We start from the raw sequence: 23,911 nt of genomic DNA on the forward strand, positions 1-23,911 counted from the left end.
TATGCATAGCTAGAGAAAAGTCTACTAAAGTCATCAGGGAACTTTGGTGCAACATTTTGCCCCTTTGAATGGAAATGCAGATATTTTACTGAATAGGTGAATACTTTGACATTATTAAAATAAATGTTAAATGATCATCACAGCTATTTTATTTAACCCACTGTAGACTATGGATGTTCAGTAGCACACTGATTATCACTATATATCCTAATATTCCAATTAAGTACAATAATTTCAAAAATGTGTGTTGTAAATTAAATGTAAAATGTAAATGACAGTGTGAGATAAGGTAAAACTAAAGATTTTTTTTAAGAATAGGTAAAACTAAAGAAAGAATGAATGTCATATTTGTGCCCAAACCAAACTACCTACTGCAAGAGGTTTAACCCTTTGACGCCTATTGTCGAGAATTTGCAACATACCACTTTCATTCAGACTGCAGCTGAGATAGTGTATCCATTCCCCCAATGCTGGATTGTGCATATTCAATATGCACCTCGGAACCTTTTGCAAGCACTGGTTTCTGGTAGGACCGGTCAGAGTGGGACCTAATTATCATATATATCTGTTATTATTATCACATATCTGTTCTATGTGTAACAGACAAATTAACAATCTCCACTTATTTTAGCATCAGCTGGAAAGCAAAAACACACACACACAAAAAATTGTATATAATTGTAAATAAATTCAGGCATCAAGGGGTTAAAAGAAGTGGCCTCTGAACTGAATCTTTGGATGCACTCTTTGTCACAATTAGAGACCCTCAGTTGAGCCTTTATTCCAGCTCCCATTGTGCTCTGTCAAATGAGTTTTTAGCAAGCATCCAAACAGCTTCAGTACAGAGGAGCATGAAATATATAAATCCACAATGACTAAAACACTATCCCAAACACACCTTACCTCAAACCTTAATATCTCTTTACTAAATCCCAACCCCTGTCTCCCCACTCTCACCCCAACCAGTCGAGGCAGATGGCTGCCTTCCTTGAGCCTGGTTCAGTCAGAGATTTTTTTCCCTCCCTATTCTAGGGTTGTTTTTTTGTTGTTGTTGTTGTTCCTTCTCACTGTTGTTAATAGGAAATCCAAAGGCAACTTCGGATTGTTGGGTTCTCTGTTCTCTGTTTAGAATTTGCAAGGTCTGTACCTACTATGCTAAGCACTGTGAGATGACATATGTTGTTTATTTGCACTATATAAATAAAATTGAATCGAACTGAGTTAAATCGGCATTTTTCAAACTGTCACCAAACATACATTTACAGATATAAAGGCAGATATTAGGAAGCTAAATAGTTTTGGAAACGGTGGTCAGTTGGTTTCAGTGAACATGTTGCATGCAGGTATGAAGACTTGTGGGATAATCCTAACTGCACTGAAGCATTCACCACTCCACACCACTGTGGATGTACAAATCATAACCTGGCAACTGTTTTGATCTGAAACATGGTGGCCCTAACTCACAACTTACAGGACTTACAAGACAGAAAGAATCTACTAATAACATCTTGATGCCAGAAACCACAGGAATGCTTCAGAGACCTTGTAGAGTCCAGGACTCGGCAGGTCAGAGTGGGCCAACAGCATAGTGGGCATAATGTTTTGACTCGACAGTGTATGAAACACCTGAGGATGACCGTCTATTAGATATGTATATGGCTTGTTATACTGAAATATTTGTGTCATGTGTCAGAAATACATATTAGTGGATCTTATAATTTTCTATCTTTTTGCTTCACCCTGCATTTCTTATTTCATCATTTTCTTCTTTTTGTATTGTGTCGTATTGCTTTGTATTGTTGGGCGTCTGGCTGTCCCAATCCAGAGCATTTTAAGGATTTCATATTTGGGGGGAGGTAGAGAGAAACCGTCCTTATTAAAGGACGGCTAGCAGCTGGCCACGCCTGCTAAATCCTCCCCACAAAACCCACCCACCAGCTCCATCTGCTTCCCAAGTTGGAACCCCTGACACACACACACACACACACACACACACACACACACACACACACACACACACACACACACACACACACACACACACACACACACACACACACATCTTCTTGGTACTCTTTGATCCCAGGAGAGTGGAAGCCTACATCTGTTCTTAGTGCATCAGATCCCTTTCAAACAATGAATTCCTTGTTGGCTTAAAGAGTGTCTGACAGCGTAGTGACAAGTGATGACGCTCATTCATTCACACACACACTTACTGTATGCCATCACACACTTTTTCAGTGGCCATGACTACTGAGCCATGACTTTTTAACACAACAGTTCTTCACCTTTAAAATCATCATGTCCATATTATGTTGATATAGACTAGAAGGCACATCGTTGGTGAAATAAGCTGTTAACGCCACAGTATGTCTGCCTTGAACCTGCAGTGTAACCCTAACCCTGATGGCATGCTCAAAAAACACTGATTCAGATTTTTGGGGTTTCCTGTGTAACAAACCTAAGAGTCATACGTCAGCTTGCTAGGTTGTTGTTGTTCAGATTATTACTCTTCAGAATCAGTTTCTAGTTTAAACATGTATGGCTGAATTTCTCCAATATCCCAACTTGCTGTTGCGTAGAGGTGTGAGTGGAGGGAGCGAAAGCAGCAGTCTGGAGTTACATCCAAACCATTTTGAAGAAGTACTGGATTATTTGCATGGGTTAATCTCGTAAGCATGTAACTTTGATACACAGAGGTGAGCTCAGAGGTTAAATGAACAAATGGAGAGGGAGTTTTAAAATCAGCTAATATGTCTTTTTTTTCTTTCAGTTGATGAAAGTAACTTACCAAAGGTTTTTATGCAGTTTGATGACTCCTCAAGAATTAATATCAGTTTAATGAAATGTGTGTTTCTCATGAACTTTCACAGTATGGACGTTGCAGTTCAGTGCATGCAGTTGTATAAAGAATACCCAGTACAAAGATTGATGAGTATAATGTGGAACCGAATTTCATAAGCACTACGTAGAAACCTTAAAGTTTGAGCTATTAGCGAGTTAACAATATTTAGACAGTTGTGGGTCCAACAGTGTGCAGAACCACAACTAACGCTTCACCGAGATGTGATGATCACCTGAGCAGGGCAACCAAGAAGCAGGAGTCCAACTACTTATCCCTGCTGCTTCTAAGCCGGCTCTCGATGTGAAAGTAGACAGGCCAAAAGCATTACCGAAGCAACTTGCATTTGCATTTCATATGTTTAAAAAAAAAAGAAAGCCGGCGTTACTGTGAGCAGCTCTAAAGCTCAAACTGCACTGCTGGATATAATAATTAATTCAAGTTCATTATGAATATTTTTCGCTTTTTTAGTTGATTTATTTTATAGTTGACAACAAATAGTTCACAGTCTTCTTACTAATAAGCTGCATTTTAGTGACTCAACTGTTTCAATCAGAATAATGGCCAATTAGGCACTTTTGAATTTTAAATAAATGAAAAATGCATATTTTTATCTGCTGTCTGAAATACATATTGAACTCTTAAGCCCCGATGAATCAGGGCCCCGGTAGCGCAACTGGTTGAGCGGGCGACCGATAAAGATAGACCCCAATGCAGCAGTCAAATCCAGGCCATGGCCTTTTACTGCAGGTCATTCCTCCATTCTTCTCCCAATGTTTCCTGCCCCTCTCTCTCCACTAGCCTATATATTAAAGCCTAAAAGGCCAAAAAAATAACTTTAAAACAAAACCTATGAATCACTAATTGCCATATAGTTGACTAGAACTCTGATAGATTGTCTGTAGTATGCCTTATATAAAGTGAATGTATTAAGCCTCTTGATTGACCACTTATTCTGTTACCAGACTAACAAAACCAAAATATGACTATCTGTCTAGTTCAACGAATGAAATGTCGTTTTTGATCCAATAACCAAACTAATCATCTTCACAAGCTGCAGCCACGTTAATCTTCTGAGGGTGTCAGGTCAGAAAGAAATCATATAATTCAGTGAACACTTCTGAAACTAGCTTCTTTAATTTCTACAAATCTGTTTGGTACCAGGGCTACACAGTGGCTCGGGGGTTAGCACTTTCACCCTGCAGCTAGAAGATCCCCAGTTTGTGTTCCGGCCTTCCTGGGATCTTTCTGCATGGAGTTTGCATGTTCTCCTGTACATGTGTGGGTTTTCTCCAGGTTCTCCAGCTTCCTCCCACAGTCCAAAAACATTTTGAGGTTAACTGGTGATTCTAAATTGTCCGTAAGTATGAATGTGAGTGTGATTGTTTTTCTCTCTGTGTAGCCCTGTGATAGGCTGTTACCTGTCCAGGGTTCACCCCCATGACCCTAATGAGGATTAAATGGTGTGTAGATCATGGATGGATGTTTGGTACCATGACGTTAAAGGATGAGGACTGCCTGGGTCTTGTGAAGAAATGTAGTTTTAACACTTTACCAGTTGCTTTACCTAGTGTATGTTCCTAAGTCAGCCCTTGTTTTGATCATTTCAACAAACTGACTCAACAGGAGCCTACAACTGATTTTAGAGCGTCCCGGCCCTGCCTCCAGACTCCCCAATTACAGGACAAGAGAGTCATCTGATGCTGTTTTTACATTTCACTATGCAGTAGAGTCGAGAAACATATGTCCAGGTGCTCACATGCAGGCACATAATGTATGTACATATTTGGAGTCAGGAAGATGCAGGAGCAGCAGATAAACAAGGTGCTCATCCAGCGTTTGAGGTTAATGGCATATGGAGGCCTGCTTCCACTGAGAGCTGACAACCACAGGCTGGGCGAACGACTTCCAGAGACAGAAGGCGAAAGAAAGAGAGAGAGGAAGAAAATATGAGGCATTAAAGAAGAGAGTCAGGGTGGGAAAGGACCACAGAGAGGCAATGCATTATTTATTAATCCACAGCTCCCTCCTCTTCTTCATCCTTTACTCCTCCCCCTCTTTCTCTGCTCACTCCTCCTCTTGTTCCTCTGCGCCCTCTTCCTCTTCATCCTCTCCTCCTCCTGTATGCTCTCCACCTCCCAGTCCTCCACTCTCTCTTGCTCGACATCCTCAAGTCCTTCCCTTTTATCTTTTTCTCCCTCGTTCTCCTCCTCTTCATCCTGTGCTCCTTCTTGGTCATCTTCCTCCTCCTACTCTTCTCTTCCCCTTTCAGTCCTCTATTCTGACTTTGGTTTTATCTTCACTCTGTTCTTTATGGTTGACTCAATCATGTTCCAGAGTTGCTATAAAACTTCTTTCTGTTGTTGCCATCCATCTATCACTATGTGGAAGTGTTGTGTTGAATTGGCCATTGTAGTACAGAGGTGACTAAAGGAGAGACCGGTCTCAAAAACGATTTAAGATACTGATATTCAAATAGCTAGTTCACCCAGATTACCACAAAGTATCTCTTCTCAGCACTGAGTCATGCACAGAGATATATGTGTCTTTGTCCATGGCTGACTTGTTTATTCACTTAGAGAAATGTAAAGAAAAATTTTTGTGAGTTTTATGAGGACATACATACTGAAACTATATCTTCACACCAGTTTCTGCATCCACACATCCCCTCTGTGCAGAATCACTGAGTACAACATAGGCTGGCATATAGAACCGCTTAGCACAGACTGTGATGTTGTATAGGCATAGCAGTTTTCAGCTGGCAACCTACAAAACTGCAAACTGCATGCATTTCACTCTGTGTCTACTGGGTGAAAGCAATACAATATGTTAGTTAACAGTCATCATTGTGAAAATATACACATAGTGACACTTTTAAAGTTCATTAATTGGGTGCACATTGTGGGATTTATGTAATTTTTTCTCATTTCAAAGAGGCAAAGCAAATTTCCCAAAACATTGAACTATTCTATAAACCTGCACCTTGGTTATAGCTGAAGACAGTAATAGGAGAGCAAAAAATGGAACAGATGAACTGAATGTTTCATCTCAAGCATGGCTGGGTTACCCTGTCAGGTGGCCCCAATAAAAATATTACCTGCTGTGCACCTATAGTGGTAATTTGATAAATGATAATTTGATAAATGACCATTCTAATTAGTACGATGTCCAATGTGAGCACAGGTCTCTTCTAAAGGACAGTGCCACAAAATTAGGCAATACTGCAGGGCCCTGGGTAGTTGATGTGTTAAATGAGAGATTCAAGTTCTTGTACATTAGAAGAAAGCCCCTTTTTGGAGCCCTTGGTGGTCTGTGGCTCCTAGGCAGCGGCCCGCTTTCCCCAGCTTTGGTCTTGTGATAACATCATCTTGAGTCAGGTCATCAGAAATCAGGAGAACTCATTATTCGTCACTGTGTGATCTTCTACTGCAGTGGCTTTCAAACTGTGAGACTGGCCCTTCTGGGGGAGCAAAGAGTCACAGGAGGGGGGACAAGGGAAAAATACAGAGTGGAACTATGACTAATGAACCAAATGGTTTCACTAAAGAACCTTCACACAATGGTACATTGCTGTGCTCACAACTATGTTAACTACAACTTACTGTTGATTTCCAACTGCAAAAAAGAAAAGTATTTAAAGCATTCATTTAATGATTGCTGCAGTGTTTCTACTGTGTCTGGAGTGTGTTACTGACAAACTGTTGTCTCTTTGCATTTCAGGTGGCTGTCTTGAAAAAAAAGATGAAGACAAAGATGCTGACATTGAGGATCCAGACAAATGAAAGAGCCCCAGTTCTCTTTATTTATTACCTTCACAATATGTGTGAGCGTGTGTGTGTGTGCGTGTGTGTGTGTGTGTGTGTGTGTGTGTGTGTGTGTGTGTGTGTGTGTGTGTGTGTGTGTGTGTGTGTGTGTGTGTGTGTGTGTGTGTGTGTGTCTGTGTGTGTGTGTGTGTGTGTGCGCACATGACAGAGAGTGAGCATTGAGCATGTGTGTATTATGAACGGTACCTAAGATTTCAGGCTATCATTTGCAAATTTTGTTTACTTTTTATAAGGTTCCAATAACTCCTATATCATTGTCACAGTATAAACAAAAGGACTTTACTATTGGTACATATGGTGTTTTGTGTTTGTAACTAGCCTCCTATTTAAGAATGTATATTTGTATGTATGATATACTCATCTAGAAACTATATAATGGACAGTTTTAATATTGCTTCACCTTCTCACCACTATACTGCTTTTGCCAAGACACAACACTCAGCAAACACAAAGGAGACACGCACATGAGCAAAAACACATCTATAAAACAGAAAAAGATCAAAGAAGACAATGAATCCTAAAGAGTCAGTTTTCCATCTTTTTCTAAACAGGTTGAAGTCTGATTTGTGCAACTGTAGACAATAATAAAAATAATCATTTTAATAATAATGATGATGGAGGGCTTTCAGGTGATGTAACACATCCTCTGGCAGCCATATTGGAGGTCCTCAGTTCTTTAATGCCTGAGAGCAGCTGTTGTTTTAAATGTACAACTCAGCTGACTCAGCAGTCTCAGCATGTTTACTTTGCATCTGCTTTAAAGGTTGAACTTCTTACTAAATGACTGGTATATGTGTTAACTGTTGTAATTGTCAGGCAACTGTTGCCATTTTGGCATCAACAAATCTCATGTAAACACTGCGGCACATATCTTGTAGGTAGCAGTAAATAGCAGCTAGTAGTTGTATATGAACATATTGATCTTTATCCGATATTCTTCTTTCCCTCCTAATTTGCCAGCTGAAGAGGGTTGAACACATGTAAACACGTTTCTTTTACAGCCTTATTTTGGAAGTTCTGATCATCATTCCCATCCATTATCTGAGCATTTTAACAAATGTTGTAATTAACTGACTGTACTGTAAAACTGTGTGCAGTCACATGAAAGGTCAAAGGAATAAGTAGCTTACAGTGGACATTTTGTTCAACTTTGGGCTTGATTGAAGTGTAGGTCTGCACCATGTATTACTGAGAGTAGGGAGGTGTTCACATCAATGACGTACACTTTTTATGATTGTCCTTTGCAGTGCTGAAACTAAAATTGCATCCAAATGGTCTTTCCCTCATTGAAAACCATTTCAAAATTTGTAAAACGACAGTTCTGTTTTCTTGAAATGTGGTTAAAATTAGCACCACATTTGGATGGAAACTTGCAAAAGCTATTTTTATTTGTGACATTATCACAGCTCAAGGAAAGGTACACTAATGTGCATATGTGCAGGGCCACAAAGTGCATAAAAACAGAAAGCATTTTGTCACATTCACCGGGTTAGCAATTGGTATCCACTTCACTGCAACACATCCACTGGCTAATTGTGCATACATTTGCCATCATTTTCACTTCAAAATTATAATGTAGTTTATACCTGGATTGAATTATTGGTACTCTAGTATAGTGGTGGTTATTCTGGATATATATATATATATATATATATATATATATATATATGGCATCAAAATTACAGTTAATCAAAGGTTATCATAATGCATGAGAAAGATGGTGAACACTCCCAAAGTAAAGCCCTGGTTTTAGGAAAATCCGGATGATAATGAGTCTCCTTTAATTTTCCAGTGGACCTCCATGATGGAACCAGATCTGGCTAATAGGAATCTTGTGTTGCAACTTGAAAAGCCTGTCTGCCACAAATGATCTCTGCTGGAGGTGTTGACGGTGTAAACAGAACACAACAGGGACAGCACCAACTGGTGTGCATAAGAATATTGATGCAATACATGATTGTCAACATCTGTGTGCCTGATGAGAACATATGCTAGTGTGTGTGAGTGTATCAAACATGGGCAATAGCTAAGCATTGGTGCTTCCATCCATGTATATGAGCTAATGTACAAACGATAAGACACCAAGACAATAGGCTGTGCAGCCTGTTGTTCCAGCCCACGACAATCCTCGTTTCTCTTTATCTGATACCATCAAAAGATCTGCAATATTATGTCAGAAACGATGAAAGATGATCTGTGTCAAACCTGCAACTTTTTGTTCAATTCCTGAGTCAAATGTTGCAACTGATCTAGAGCTTTAGTTATCTGACAAATTAGGCGAGTGTAGGGATGAATGATTTGCAGTGTGTGTGTGTGTGTGTGTGTGTGTGTGCTGCATGTGTATTGTAGTTGGTGAAGAACTTTGATCCGTCCCTATACCACCAGCATATGCTCTCATATGCAGAGACCTTACCCATATGTGTGCCCCTAAAGATGATACATGTTCTAATGTTTTGGAAAATTTTTATGACACCATGTCCAACGTCAGCTGTATAATCTAGTCTCATCTGCAAAGATGTTTATAATGGGTTTGGTCTTTTTTTGATGTTTTGTGTGAAGATATCTGAATATTACAGCTTAGACGTATGGTGATAATTGTGAAGTACTATCAATACAATGACTTCCTCTTTATCAGTCAGTTTGGAAATAACTGAAATAATATTATTGGCCCTGCACTGTTGTTTAGCCAAAAAAAAAAGACAAGGCTGCAAATCTGATGCCATGGAGAAATAGAAGCTGTGGATACTTATCATGTCACTCCACGGCCTCAGAAACTCACACATGCAAACACATACGCATATTATAGATGTCTTGCCTGCTGGGATAAACCTGTCACACCCATATAGTCTCGTCAGCTACAGTACAGTAGAACCCTGCAGCCCCTTCATGTCCCCCTCCAGCTGGATTTTGCTTTGCAATGTGTCATATTCAAGGATGGCTTTGGATTTTTTCATGTCTGTCTTTAATACAGCACTTCTGTAATGTAATCATTCCTCTTCTCCATTCCAGCCATTAGGTGGTACTTTTATAACTTGGGTAAAAAGTAAGAAGTAGCATTCCATATCCCAGCTGTAGCTCATATGAGTCCTAATTGAGTAGTTATATTCATACAGGCAATTAAGTCTATTCTGAGGAGCTGGTTGAACCAAACCAGAGCTAAAATGACATTTGATAGTTGGGATGTTCATGTGTTTCTGGTGCTGAATGTGTTTACAGGCAGTTGTTTGCTAACATTTTAGCCATAAAATTGATCACACATTAAGATGATCAAGACTCGTTATTGACTAGTGTGAATTTTGCATACGTGGAAACCATCAAAAGGCCTTTAGACATAATTCTGCTCCAATGAAGACACAAAAAAGAATGGCAAACAAAAACATTAGATCTGCGTGGAGCAATTATACATAAAAGAATCAGAAACGTGGTATTTCCGTCATGTTTTCTCGAGGGTTTTGCCTCTTTTAGATTGTGATAAATGCACCAAACTGGAGAATTACTGCCACTAATTGGTCATCATGATGCACCCAACTCCTGAAATTCATGTCAGTAGTGAAGTTTTTCTAAACTGGATTTTTAATATTTGTTCTACATTTGAAGAATAGAAATGATCTCATAATATTGAATCTTGACTTGAACTTTGGAATGCATTTTTGCAAGGATCAGCATCTGTGGATCTTGCTCCCTGTCCTTTACAGAGGTAGTCACTTGACAAAGGGATCGTTTGGAGACCAAGTGGTGAGAGGAAAGGTGATTACAGTGAGCTATAATACTTTCACTACACAAATAGAATGCAAGTATTGTGTTAAGATAGACTTGAAAATGTGTGAACCCATCCTTTAAAGAGGAAAACCCAGTGACGAGAAAGAGCTGGAGTCATGCAGAGCTTTGACATTTTATCGAGACTGTGTTCCAAATCCAGCTTCTTCGACCACAGAGAGAAGTGACTCTGAGGCAAAATAAGTGATTATGGGCTAAACTCTCCCAACAGCGTTTTAAAATGCACTTTAAAGAAAAATCATTTTGCCCTACATTCCAGCAAGTATGGTCACTTTAAAGCACTGGCTTTGCCATTAATGATAAATATATGAATATAAATATCTACCACCGTGCTTTGCCTGATACAGCGCAAACTGGCCTTCCTCATAAATGTAAATATTGTCCCCGGTTTTGAACTTTTACCACAGATTGAGGAGAGCTCGTAAAAATGCTGTACTTGAAGTTATCTCGCGGCTTTTCAGTGTCATCCCTAGGCTGTGATTGTGCGGCAGAAAAAAGGGGAGGAGAGGCAGTGGGTAATGCCAGTAAAGCGGCGTGACAGAAGAGGGTTAATAACATCGAGCTCTGCTAAGATTGCCCAGCCTCGTGTGGCTTTAAGGGATTGCAGGCAGTATTAGCAGCTGAATAATTATTTTTGGTATGTTTCGCCTTGTGTGCACACTTTCAGTGTGGCACATATTGCTTCTTTCACCCCCCCAACACTCTTCTGTGGAGTTTGGCAGCCTGCAGTCTTGTATAAAACTTATATTTTTGAGTCCTGTGTGGGCTGAGTTCAAACTTTGTTCAAACATGAATGTTCTTCATATATTTCATATACAGTCCAGTGACGGAAAGATTCAGTGGAGTTGCACATTTAGCACTGTGACAGAAAAAAAGAGAAATCAGCAGAAACATCAAAGGTGGAAAATGATGAGGTGATGACAAACCTTCTATGAAGTCAAATAGTGATGCTTCCACTATGTTTGTATACAGGGTTGTCCCCGTAATGCTATTAAAGAGAGCTCATATATGAATATGCATATATGATGAATATAAATATGAGGTATCTATTTTTGGCATTCTTCATCATGTGGATATAAGTGGTATGAGTAGGAAAAGCCTCTAGGTTGGATCCAACATGCATCCTCGCTGTGCTCAATGAGTCTGTGTTTGCTACTTTTTTTCAATGAAGCTTCTCTCGTGGTTTGGTTTTCTTTTTGTACGCTGCACTGAAAATACATCATTTTCACAAGTGGTTTGGAAAACAGAAGTGTCACCAGTCACTTCATCAAGTGAAATAATATATTATACAGTAGAATAGCCCTTGCATTATTTGTTACGACCTCTATGTAATGTTATTATGGAAGATGTAATGTCCTTCTGTAAATGTTGTTTAATGTTGTTTTACCTGAAATAAAATTTATTAATGCTTCAGCTGTGTCTATGGACCTCAGAGTTTCTTTTGGAAAATAAAGAGGACACACTCCGTTCCTATTTACACACGCATACACAGACCAACTTTAAAGAGTGATACTAATATTTCAGTACATTTATGGCAGATGTTTCCAAAAACTTAGTAGTCAAATTGTTTTTTTCTTTCTTTCTACCTTAAAGCAGCTATTGGTTGACTGAAAAATATCTGCATTGCAAACCTTTAGATGAGTCTGCTACTTACAGAAGTAGATGTCTCTTCAACCAATGACTGCATGTGGGTGTGGTCAGCTGTGCTCTGTTCTTCTTGTTACTATATCACTGCTGTATAAAGAGATTTTAAAAATAGTGATGGATGCAGGATTATTGAATGTAGTTAGGTACATAGCATATTTGCTTTCAGCTACTCCACTTCCCATAAACTCAAACCATTTGCAGGTCAACGCGACCAAAAGATCACATCAAAATTCCCATAATAACCTGTTTGTGACTTGAAAGCAGCATGTACATGACCATCCAATTCATAATTACAACTGGGAAGCTGGGACTTGGCACTTAATAACACAGCTGGATTTGTAGTCACTAGCATAGTTACAGATGCCAGCAGGATTTTCAATGAGGTTTTTGAACTCCTGGAACAGAACCCAAAAGTTCTGATTTCACTTTGGCTGTCTATAAGAGGTACAGTATTCTGTTAGCTGAAAATTCCAAAGGGTTCCAATTCCAGTAGTAAGGGTTATATTAGTTGATCACTTCTGAATCCTTCTGCATTAACAAAAAAGACTGAGGAAATGATTTCATTTAGTTATATAATCTAGGTTTTTATGAGTTTTATATGTCTTGTATTAGCTCTTAGGTTTTCAGGGTTTTTTTCAGGTCAATAGGCTACTATTTATCTTATTATTTATTGGATTATTATTACTGTTTTTTACTGGGGCTGAGACCTGAGTACTGTGTTTCATTCCTCATGTTCCATGCAGTGAATGACAAAGTATTGTGTCATATCACAGAGTAATAGCAGCCCTTCATATTTCTGTAATGTGAAGCATACATAGTATAATGTATAAATACACATGCAATATATAACGTGTTTTGTTTCATATTATTTTAAACTGAACAGGTCATTACAGGTCACATCAACACAGCAAGTCCATTCCAAGTTTCAGTAATCATAGTACTATAACTATAGGACCTAAAGATGAGTCAAGCACCACTTTCTGTAACATATTTTTGATTGTAGCTCTCATCTCTCTCTCTGTACAGCTTAAGGAAGAAAATCTAGCATTCCGATGTCAATGTGCATTTTACAGTCCTTGCTCCTCGCCTACTGCTAACAGTCAGACAGACTACAGTGCCAGTTGGAAAGCCCTGCTTTCATCTTGTCTGCATTAGGAATCATATGTATCTTTCCACCTTCGGCTTATTTCCCCCTGCTGCTTGGTAATCAACAGATTCTCCGTGCAAGGGCTGATTACAGGAAGTTATGTCTCAACTGGTGCTTGGAAACGACACAGAACATACCCCCAAACTGCATTCTGTCTGCACACAGCGCAGCAGTGCTGCATGCTGAATTTCAGGGGAGTAGATTCCAATTCATTTCAAGGATTAGCACTGTGGGGAGATTAACCATTTCAGCGTCAAATGTGGTGATTACAACACAAGCAGATATAGGGAAACACTGAACTACATCAAGGAAAGAAGCACCTGACTGCTAATGCACTGAGTCCTTTTCTCTTTTTTGGGGGAGGTGGGTGTGGGGGCATAAGGAGGCAATGGAAACAAGCTACAACCAAAACACAGTCAGAGACTATCTTCTTTTTTCATGCTGTAACATCTTACCAAACAATTGCTTTTTGACACATCCAGCAATCATAGAGCAACATTAGCATTCAGACTGACATGTTTCTGCCAATATGATAAAGTGAAGTCTCTTTTACCTCCATTTTTGGTCTCCTCCAGCTCCTGACAGAAATGTCTGGCTCTTTAGCCGCTAAATATTTCACTATGCTCCCCAGCTAGTCTCCTACTGTGACTGTCTGCTGTTTGATAGTGTGCAGTGGGTGCCTGCAAAAACAAATGCTAATTAGAGGAATGAATCAGTTAAGCAGTGCAAGTGTGAATTGCAAAACTAAAACAGTGAGAGAGATGTTAAAACATAACCATTCTGATTGTCAAGCGATTCTACTCTTCCGAAAACTTTCTGAAAAATCAGAAACAGTATAGTATAGTGTTACATTTCTGCTAATAGATTCCCCCTTATCCTACAACTGGTCTTTTAAATAAAAGACAGAATTATTAACATCTATCAAGACCTATGCTTAAATGTAATGCACATTTAATGCAATGTCAGCGCAATCGTGTTTTTAACTGCTCCACCAAGGAAAGCGGCAGAGTTTTGTTATGATCGCCGTTGGTTTGTCTGTCTGTCTGTCCATTCGCAACATCACTCAAAAACGGACTAATGGATTTGGATGAAATTTTCAGGGGTGGTCAGAAATGAAACAAGGACCAAGAGATTAGATTTTGGCAGCGATGCAGCTTATAGTCTGGATCCACGGATTTGTTAAAGATTTCTGTATCAGCAGCACGGCGCCACTGTAACTATGACAACAAGTGAACACTACGTCAGCTGTCTGCTGATGATCACATGATTGTGATCCTACTGCAAATCCACCGCTGCAGACTTATCAGGACTTATCTGTCGGAAGTGATACAAGGAACAGTTGATTGTGGGGGTGTTTCTGAATCCCATCAATTCGCACCGCCTGCTACATATTTAGGTCACGTGATTCGGTCTCCGTACATAACATACACATGCATAACACATGCCTGTGCTCAGTGCAAGGTCATTTTGTTTGTGGGTACATCTATATTAAATGGACACATTCTATGTTGCTGTGATTTCTGATCATCAATGACTAATAAACAAATGCTGCATTTCTACAAAAAAATGCTGCATTTCTGACAATGTCATATGGGGGAATGAACAGCCTTGGTGGAGTACTGCGCTCTCTGAGTGCTTTTCTCTTTCCAAATGTTGTCACAACTTCACCTGTCACGGCCCTCCTACAGAAGCCAAAATCAACTGTGGTTGCTGTAATTTTTTTAAAATAATCTATTTATCTTGGTATTGTGAGTTCTCATTTGGGTTCCAAGATTACAAGTTAAATATCTCATTATCTCAAGATAATGACTCTTTTTTTTCTGATGACATTCTGTTCATTCATCTAAATAACCGGTTCTTTTCTTGAGAAAACAAGGTGATATCTGCTTTTTACAGAAAAACTGCTTTTTTTGAAAGGAACTTGTTCTCCTGTAATGCCAAAATAATATTAATATCAAGACCACAAATAAGGGTTTAGGAGAAAAAAAAGGTTTTGGCAACCTGTGGAAATGTTAACAGATGATTATTCTGACACTGCTCTCATATGTATATTAAAGTGAGTTTTAATGTATAATCATCTGTAGCAATTATATGCCAACAGCGAGTCCTGTGGACCAAGTCTAACATGTTTTCGCCTTTAGAATTTATATCACAGCTTTAATATATTGCTTTATAAATATCCTGCAGGTAACAATATATTGTTTATACAAAGCTTGTGTCAATTTCAGACACAAGTAGATATAACACTCTAACAGAAATATTATAGTATTAATTGTAGTATGAGGTTTCTGTAGCTTTGTTGACACTGTCATTTATGCCAATCTTGGCATAAATGACACCAAACCCTGACCTACAGTATAGATGTCTCTCCTACTCAACCCAAAGTGTGCATTGAAGAGAGTGGAATCATTGTCCAGCATTTTAAAAAAAATCTAAACAAAGTAGCATTATGCTATGACATACCACCCACTGATACTGAAAAAGGTAGTGTCTTTAAATGGCAGTAAAACAAAAGGAAAAAGTGAATATAATGTTATTTGTTTTTTTATTGAACAGAAATTACAGTCAGATCAAATGTCACATTATAAGAGAATCAGGGGAAAAAAAACAAAGAAACGTAGTAGAGGCATTGTATTGCAGCATGTCACAGTATAGCTAAGACTATGCTGGAAATGACTAAATAAAGAATTGTGCACATTTGAAATAACTATAAATATCACATGTGATCCTCTGAAATAAGTGAAAATGTTAGAAACCTATAGCCACAACCAAATAATTAAGTCACAATTGTTCTTGATTTCTGGTGATTTTGTTAGTTCTAAAAGCATAGTTGAGCCTTTTCGCTTCCCAGTTCAATTACAAATCACTTAAACTTCATATAAGTCAACTGAGGCCCAGAATCTGAAAAAAAATACTCCCCAAATCCTGTATGGAGGCTGGCCACAAAAAAATGAAAAAATAAATAAAAAGGAAGTAAGGAGGAAATTAACTACGTGTGCAAAAACACTGCATGGTCCTTTAAGATGCTTGGCAGTGCTGCTCTTCCAGCATTCATGCCAATAATGGTGCAGAAGTACACTGAAAGGAACCTCTGCAATCCAGGCAAACACCTGGAAAAATGCAGACCCTCCCTAACCTCCATCTGTTGGGTCCTAGTGAGAGAGAGCGAGAGAGAGAGAGAGAGAGAGAGAGAGAGAAGACTTGTAGTGTTAGTCAAAGTGAGACACATTTGAACAGGAAGTGTGTGCAGTTTTAGCTGACTAACTTCACTGTACCACACAGATGGAGGTGATGATACATCAAATAAATAAGTCGAAGTCTTTCAGTACAGTTTTTTTTTTCTTTAAGGTTTCAGTTCATGTTAATACATTATATATATGTGTGTGTGTGTGTGTGTATGTGTGTGTGTGTGTGTGTGTGTGTGTGTGTGTGTGTGTGTATATATATTAGTGGTGGGACGCGATTAAAAAATTTAATCTAATTAATTACAGGCTTTGTAATTAATCGCAATAATTGCAGTTTTGTCAAATAGCAATATTTGACACAATAAGTGAAGTTTTTCAATTCAAATAAAATTGTGGTTGACAGTTGAATCAATGAATAGACATATATGTGTTTATAATTTAAAATTTATGTTAAAAAAAGGAAAATGGGACATATAGAAAAAAGTGATTTTGATGACTTAAAGCCTGAATTTAGTTGTTTTTTCCACTGTATGGCACATGAAATCAGCATAAGTAGTTCAAGGAGCTTCAGAAAGTTGAAAATCCAGAGATTCATTCTGTTTTCATCTTTTCTGGGTCTGATAAATGGTGTAATTTTGATGGTTCTTTTTATAGGAATATCATTTTTTATTTATGTAATTTTTTCATAAACAAAAAGTTTATAATTAAGTTATTAAAAGAGATATTTTTGTTGTTTAGGTTATTCCTCCTCCAAGGAGGCAGAGCCTCAACGGAGTAAAAACTTAAACCACAAAAATGTTTCATTTCTATTTATCTGCATTTTTCATCTGTCTGCTACATTCACAGATTACTGCAAATCTAAGTGCAATTATAGCGATTTTATTCAACATTTTAAGACTTTCTGTAAACTCAAGCACTGTCTAGAAAAGTGGTCTATTATGGGATGGCTACACCGTTAGCCGTTAGCATGACTCGTAGCTAACGTTAGCTCTGGTGCTAACAGCAACATGTTTTACATTGAGGTGATACCGTCGGCTTGAAGTGCTGCAGTGATCAGAAAACTCTTTGTTGTACAATTTGCACACAACCAGGCTTTTATCCAAGCTGCCATCAGGAAGATTTTTAAAAGGAAACTTTCTGTCCAACAAGCTCGATCTCATCTTCCTTCACTGTTCACCAGAGCCTGACTTCACTCAGTACTTCCTGTGCTTCTTCTTCATGGCTACAAACAGACTTTAGGTTCATTACCGCCACCTACTGGGCTGGAGTGTTCATCAGAGTTACTGGTGTGCCAGAAATGAGGGAACTGAGGAGGGTGCAATTAATTGCGTTGTCATTTTTAACGCGTTATTCTCGCTGTAATTAATTAATTAATTAATTAATTAATTAATATTAATTAATTAATTAATTAATTAATTGAAATTAACGCGTTATTGTCCCAGCCCTAATATATTTATATTCTTGTATTCAGTGCTTTACATCTGATTTATTTTTCAATTTGAAATATTTATGTTTGTTTTTTCAATGTGTACATTTTTTTATACAAACTGAAAATTATCCTTACTATAAAACTAACGCTAAAAATATATTTCTTACGTTTATTTTAAAGGCAGCATAAAACTATTGTAAATAAAAGTAGTACAACGCAGCTAACGTAAATAAAATATAGCCAAACAGGTCACATACAACAACAAATTCTATCAAATGAAGACTTAAATAGTTTGCAAGTATATTTTTTCTCGTTCATGAAACTATTTGTTACGCTGAGTGAAAGACTTTTATTTTGACAGTTCTGTCCGGATATTGAATTGAATTGTGGGTAGCTTGTCGGTGCTTGAATGAAGTGAGGGAGCGCAGAACAGGTTTGAACGGCAGACTGACGCTGTGCCGATCCCAGTGAAGACTGAAGCGGCTCCTGTCCTGGAGGAATACGGTTTGGGTTTTATTTTTGTAGTTTTGAGCCGAGGAGTTGGAGTTTAAGATTAAGAACTGTGGATTTTTTTCGCACTGTTTTACCGGCGCGACGCGGTGAGGAGCCTTTTGGGGGGAAGGGAAGAGTGAAACCCCGCTGGAAGAAGCTGCTTTTATCTGGGAAAGAAACGCCAACAAAGAGCCTTCAGGGAAGTAGTGCTGCCTGGTGAGGTAACGCAAGTTAGTTCAGCAACAAATACAAAGTACGGCAGGAGAGAAATTGGCCACCATGGTTTACAACAGACTCATTCGTATGGGGTTGACTTTGTTGTTTTTCATTCTCTTCCTAAACACGGGGATTTTTCGAGTAAATGGGCAATACGGTGGCGGGGACCGAGGAATGTCTATACCGGAGCACGGATTTTGCCAGCCGATATCCATCCCTCTGTGTACGGACATCGCATACAATGAGACCATCATGCCCAACCTGCTGGGCCACACGAACCAGGAGGACGCGGGGCTGGAGGTGCACCAGTTCTACCCGCTGGTCAAAGTGCAGTGCTCCCCGGATTTAAAGTTCTTCCTCTGCTCCATGTACGCGCCCGTGTGCACCGTGCTCGAGCAGGCGCTGCCCCCGTGTCGCTCTCTGTGCGAGCGCGCGCGGCAGGGCTGCGAGGCGCTCATGAACAAGTTCGGCTTCCAGTGGCCCGACAGCCTCGCGTGCGAGACGTTCCCGGTGCACGGCGCCGGGGAGCTGTGCGTGGGACAGAACATGACCGACCGCACCGAGGTGGACAGCCGCGGCCCCTACCCCACCGAGCGCACCATCCCCGACCCCGGTCACTTCAGGTGCCCGGCGTCGCTCCGGGTGCCTCCCTACCTGAACTACCGCTTCCTCGGCCAGGAGAACTGCGGCGCCCCGTGCGAGCCCAAGAGATCCCACGGGATGATGTACTTCAGCGAGGAGGAGCTGAAATTCGCCCGGATCTGGATCGGAATCTGGTCAGTTCTGTGCTGCGCTTCCACGTTATTCACCGTGCTCACCTACCTGGTGGACATGAAGCGCTTCAGCTACCCAGAGCGGCCCATCGTCTTCCTCTCCGGCTGCTACACTATGGTGTCCATCGCCTACATTGCGGGATTTTTACTGGAGGACAAGGTAGTGTGCAATGACAGGTTTGACAATGACATAAGGACTGTGGTGCAGGGCACTAAGAAGGAAGGCTGCACCATCCTCTTCATGATGCTCTACTTCTTCAGCATGGCCAGCTCAATCTGGTGGGTCATCTTGGCTCTCACCTGGTTCCTGGCAGCAGGCATGAAGTGGGGCCATGAGGCCATTGAGGCGAACTCCCAGTACTTCCACCTGGCAGCCTGGGCCGTCCCTGCCATCAAGACCATCACCATCCTGGCAGTGGGGCAAGTGGACGGGGATGTACTGAGTGGGGTTTGCTTTGTCGGCATCAACAGCGTGGATGCACTGCGGGGCTTTGTCCTGGCACCACTGTTTGTCTACCTGTTCATCGGCACCTCCTTCCTCTTGGCGGGCTTTGTGTCCCTGTTTCGAATCAGAACCATCATGAAGCACGACGGCACCAAGACAGAGAAGCTGGAGAAGCTGATGGTGCGGATAGGGATCTTCAGCGTGCTCTACACTGTGCCAGCCACCATCGTTATCGCCTGCTACTTCTACGAGCAGGCCTTCAGAGAGCAGTGGGAGAGGACGTGGATCAGCCAGACGTGTAAGACGTACGCCGTCCCCTGTCCTGCCCAGAACCACCCCAACATGAGCCCGGACTTCACCGTCTTCATGATAAAATATCTCATGACACTCATTGTGGGCATTACCTCCGGTTTCTGGATTTGGTCTGGAAAGACCCTCAACTCCTGGAGGAGGTTTTACACAAGACTGGCCAACAGTAAACAGGGTGAGACCACAGTGTAATGGGGCTGAACCTCACCCCCCACACAGACTGCTTTGTGACAAACTGAATGATAATCCTCTTTTATTATTTTCTTTTTTCATTTTTCTCAGACTTTCTGGAGACATTTGCTCTGTTTTTTAATGTACATACACATTTGTGAGATTTTTGTAAGTATATATTTGTATTTAAAGCCATTTTTTTTCTTTTTTAAAAACACTTTTTCATACTTTGGACTTAATGGAATTGTACTTATTCATCACAAAGAGCCAGCTGACCATCAAGGATACTGGGGTCTTATGACCTGACTTACTGTGGACACCACTGGGAGTATTTCACATCGACTGTTTGTGTCTTTGATCAGTGAACTGCTTGTGAGGGCTGGGTCTATTCTAAGCAGAGTCCCGTGAAACCCAAGTGCTTCCTCGTGGCTCCCTCTTATCCTGATTAACCAGCTGTAGTTTGTGTCTGTTGTACAGTCGAGCAGCAGTTGCTCTGGTCTGAAGGAACATGTCAGCAGTCTGGGACAAGAAACGGTGCACAGGTTGTGAATGTGAGTCATTGTGACAGATGGTTGTGGCCTGTAGCTCAGGCCCCGGCAGTTCGAACATTCCTTTCTAAATAAAGCACAGGTAATCATGGAAATGTAAAGGAACATGCCAGTGTTTTTGCATGTATGTTACAGTACTCCATATTCCCAGGCAGTACTGAAGAGTTTTTTTTGCTTTTCCTACATTCCTGGAAACACTTTTATTGAACTGCAGTTTGTGTCTGTAGGCTGAGTTCTAATTCTGCATCATGACTGTACTTAATCTTGTTAGAGTTATGTTACCATTGCATGCTATTTCAGATGTCATTGCAGACCCACTCGCTACGTTAGGACACAACAATAATAATACCACTTTGACTGAAGTGAAATCAGAAAAGACATCAACCCAGGGGCTGCCTGACAGCAAAGAATCACATGAAAAATATTAAATACTATGTATTTAATAGCATGGTTTTAAATCTCTAATTCAAGTTATGTGTTCTACATGGACCTAAACATGCAGAAATGCCAGTATGTTCCTTTACAACAGACATTCAAAGCTGCATTAACACGGTCTGTAATTGATAAAATGCCAGTTTGTTAACCTACCAGGCTGCACGGCTACAAGTCCAGCACAAGACCTCTGTGTGTGTCGAAGCACATTTAAAATGTAAACCATTTTATGCATACAACGCTGTGTGAAATCAGTGGGCACCCTCTGAGGCTTTAGAATGTATTTTTCCACATACTAATCCTAAAAATCTTCTGACATGTTCGACTTTATACCAAATTAATTGGAAAATTAGATTTTCTTGTATTTCAGACATTTTCTCATTGGACCATTGCCACGTTGCCAATCAGACATTTCAAGGAAAACTATTCAAATGCTTTAATGTTAGTATCACTTAGTCTTTTTATTGTTTTGTTTTTTAAGCAAAAATGACCAAATCTGCAAACATAAGGATTTGACATTTCGTTGGTCATTTCATAGTAAACTGAAGCTAACACTTGTATACAGGACCATGAGTGGTGGGAAATTCTGATGGACCCATTTTGGAAAAACTAATAATCAATAATAACAGAGAAAATAATCTGCAAATGAATTGATAATGGAACGACTTACATAAAGAAATAGTGTGTCCCTTGAAAATGCACAATCAAACATTCTTACCTGGTCAGATCTTATGTTTTGGTTCAGAATACAGATTTTGAATTGTGATGATTTTAGCTGTTATTAGCAGCAAAAGCTAAGAACTAGTCTCAGAAGAATTATTATTGCATTTGAGCTCAGAGGAAAACATGAGCGTTTCAGTGTCAGAAAACATGAAAATATTGTGGAAATCGAGGCTTATCAACGGCTTAGAGTTCAAAGTAGTTCAGGTTTCAAAAGAAAATAAATCATCGTACTTCCTTTTATCTGAGGGTGTGTAAGAGAGACTTTGAGTTGAGGTCATAATCTGAGATACTGAACACAAAATTGTTTGATTCTGGTTATCGATTTTATGAAACCTTAAAAACACAAAACATACCAGGGATTGAAATTTGGACACAAGTGTTTAAAAATGTTATGTTCCGAAATATAGAGCCAATAGATTCTCTGTCCAAAAGCCGAAGGGTGTCCAGACTGAAATGTGATGCTGTAAATACATCTACAGTTGATGAGAGAGGTTTGTTATGCATATACATATCATAAATATTTGTAACCATGTTTTCCATCTTCTTTACCTGGAGGTTAATTAAGTCAGTTCCTGTTAGGAGGGCACTCGGTTTATCTGCGCAGTAATTCGATCCTAGCGAACATAGCTGCACTGTGGGACTGAAGAGCAGCCGGCAGCTTGCGTGTCTTCCGCCGCAGAAGAAAGGAAGCCTTATGTCGAAATGCAGAGCGGCTGCTGTCAGTGCAGCTCACACACACATTTCACGACTGTGTGTTCTTGTCAAATGCTCTTCCACACGGTGCTTCCGATTCATAATAATCCTTTTATTGTGTTGACGGCTCAACAATAGTCATAGCTTTGAAGTAATGTCCTTTGCATTTGCTATGAAGAGAACCTTTATATTTATAGAAAAAAATCTTATATATACACCACATTGATTGCTTTATGAGAATAAAAACAATCTTACCATTGCAACTGTCAAGCCTTTGTAGAATGTCTTTTTTCCCCTCAGAATGGTAAAGAAACAGAAATGTGCTCTTTCAGATTTCCTCAAGTCGTATCTTAGCGCAGGACTCACGTGGCCAAAATCTGTTTGGAGAAAGTTACTGGTCTTCATTCTTTCTGTGCATACATGCATTGACAAAATCGTTTCTTATTATGTGTCAGTTTAAGAGATGGGGGACAAAAGCCACAGTCCTAGTCCCAGGTAAAGATGCATTCAGCTGAGGCTAATTGAGGCTTCAACAGGCCAAGTTAACCAAACCAGGTAGCATTTGTAGTGTAACGATCTTTTCCGTAAAAAAATAAAATAAAATCCCTATAGAGTGTTTCCTTGCTGAGCTGCTGGTGAGAGAATGTCACATAAATAAAAATGTCTCGAAAGAATGTAGCTTCAGAAGATATCAAGGTGATCTGACATAGTGCTAAACTTTCATATTAACTTTGGCTGAACTTCATACTTTGAGACAATGAGGGTTCGATGTTGTCCTCATCTCTTACATGGAAGTTGTGTCACGGAAGGATTGCTTCCAGGCAGGAGGAAACATTCCAGCACCCAACAACTCCTTCACTAAATATGGACATGAGAGTTGTTTCACGAAACAATCCGATCCTTTACACTAAGAATCAAATGACTTAGCAAATAGTTATCAGTTTATATTCTTTTTATTTAGCTAGACTAGCAGCATTGGTGGAAAATTATTTGAACTGTTTACATAAAGTTATAAATAGAACATACAATATTCAGGGAAAGTCTAATTATTATAAAAATAAAAGGGGTAGCAGCTAAGCATATTAGAAAACAAAAGCAACAGGAAGGTTATGCAAAATAGAACTTTTCGTTATGTTCTGGAGAATGTTACTGGATTGTTATTGCTAATGCTGCGAACAGCGTGTTAATGTCATTGATCTTAATGAGGTTCCTTTTAGCTTCTGAATTGTAATGTGTTTAAAGTGAGGCATAGTAGAAA

General features: G+C 39.7%; 2 protein-coding genes across 4 annotated transcripts in view; both read left to right on the plus strand.

Moving 5' to 3' along the window:
• The window catches only part of cdk14 (cyclin-dependent kinase 14), a 241,646-nt gene extending 229,790 nt beyond the window's left edge, over positions 1-11,856 (plus strand). For all 3 annotated transcript variants that reach the window (XM_055013998.1, XM_055013999.1, XM_055014000.1), the window contains one exon: positions 6,563-11,856. The gene's annotated coding sequence lies outside the window, so the exon portion shown is untranslated. The remainder of the gene's footprint in view (positions 1-6,562) is intronic.
• A 6,425-nt stretch (positions 11,857-18,281) lies between these two features.
• Positions 18,282-22,923, plus strand: fzd1 (frizzled class receptor 1). The gene has a single exon (XM_023285628.3). The coding sequence runs from the start codon at positions 18,623-18,625 to the stop codon at positions 20,276-20,278; it is 1,656 nt and encodes a 551-aa protein (XP_023141396.1). The 5' UTR covers positions 18,282-18,622; the 3' UTR covers positions 20,279-22,923.
• Positions 22,924-23,911: the final 988 nt, after the last annotated feature.

This window comes from Amphiprion ocellaris, chromosome 9 (genome assembly GCF_022539595.1).
Source record: "Amphiprion ocellaris isolate individual 3 ecotype Okinawa chromosome 9, ASM2253959v1, whole genome shotgun sequence".
Taxonomy (NCBI): domain Eukaryota; kingdom Metazoa; phylum Chordata; class Actinopteri; family Pomacentridae; genus Amphiprion; species Amphiprion ocellaris.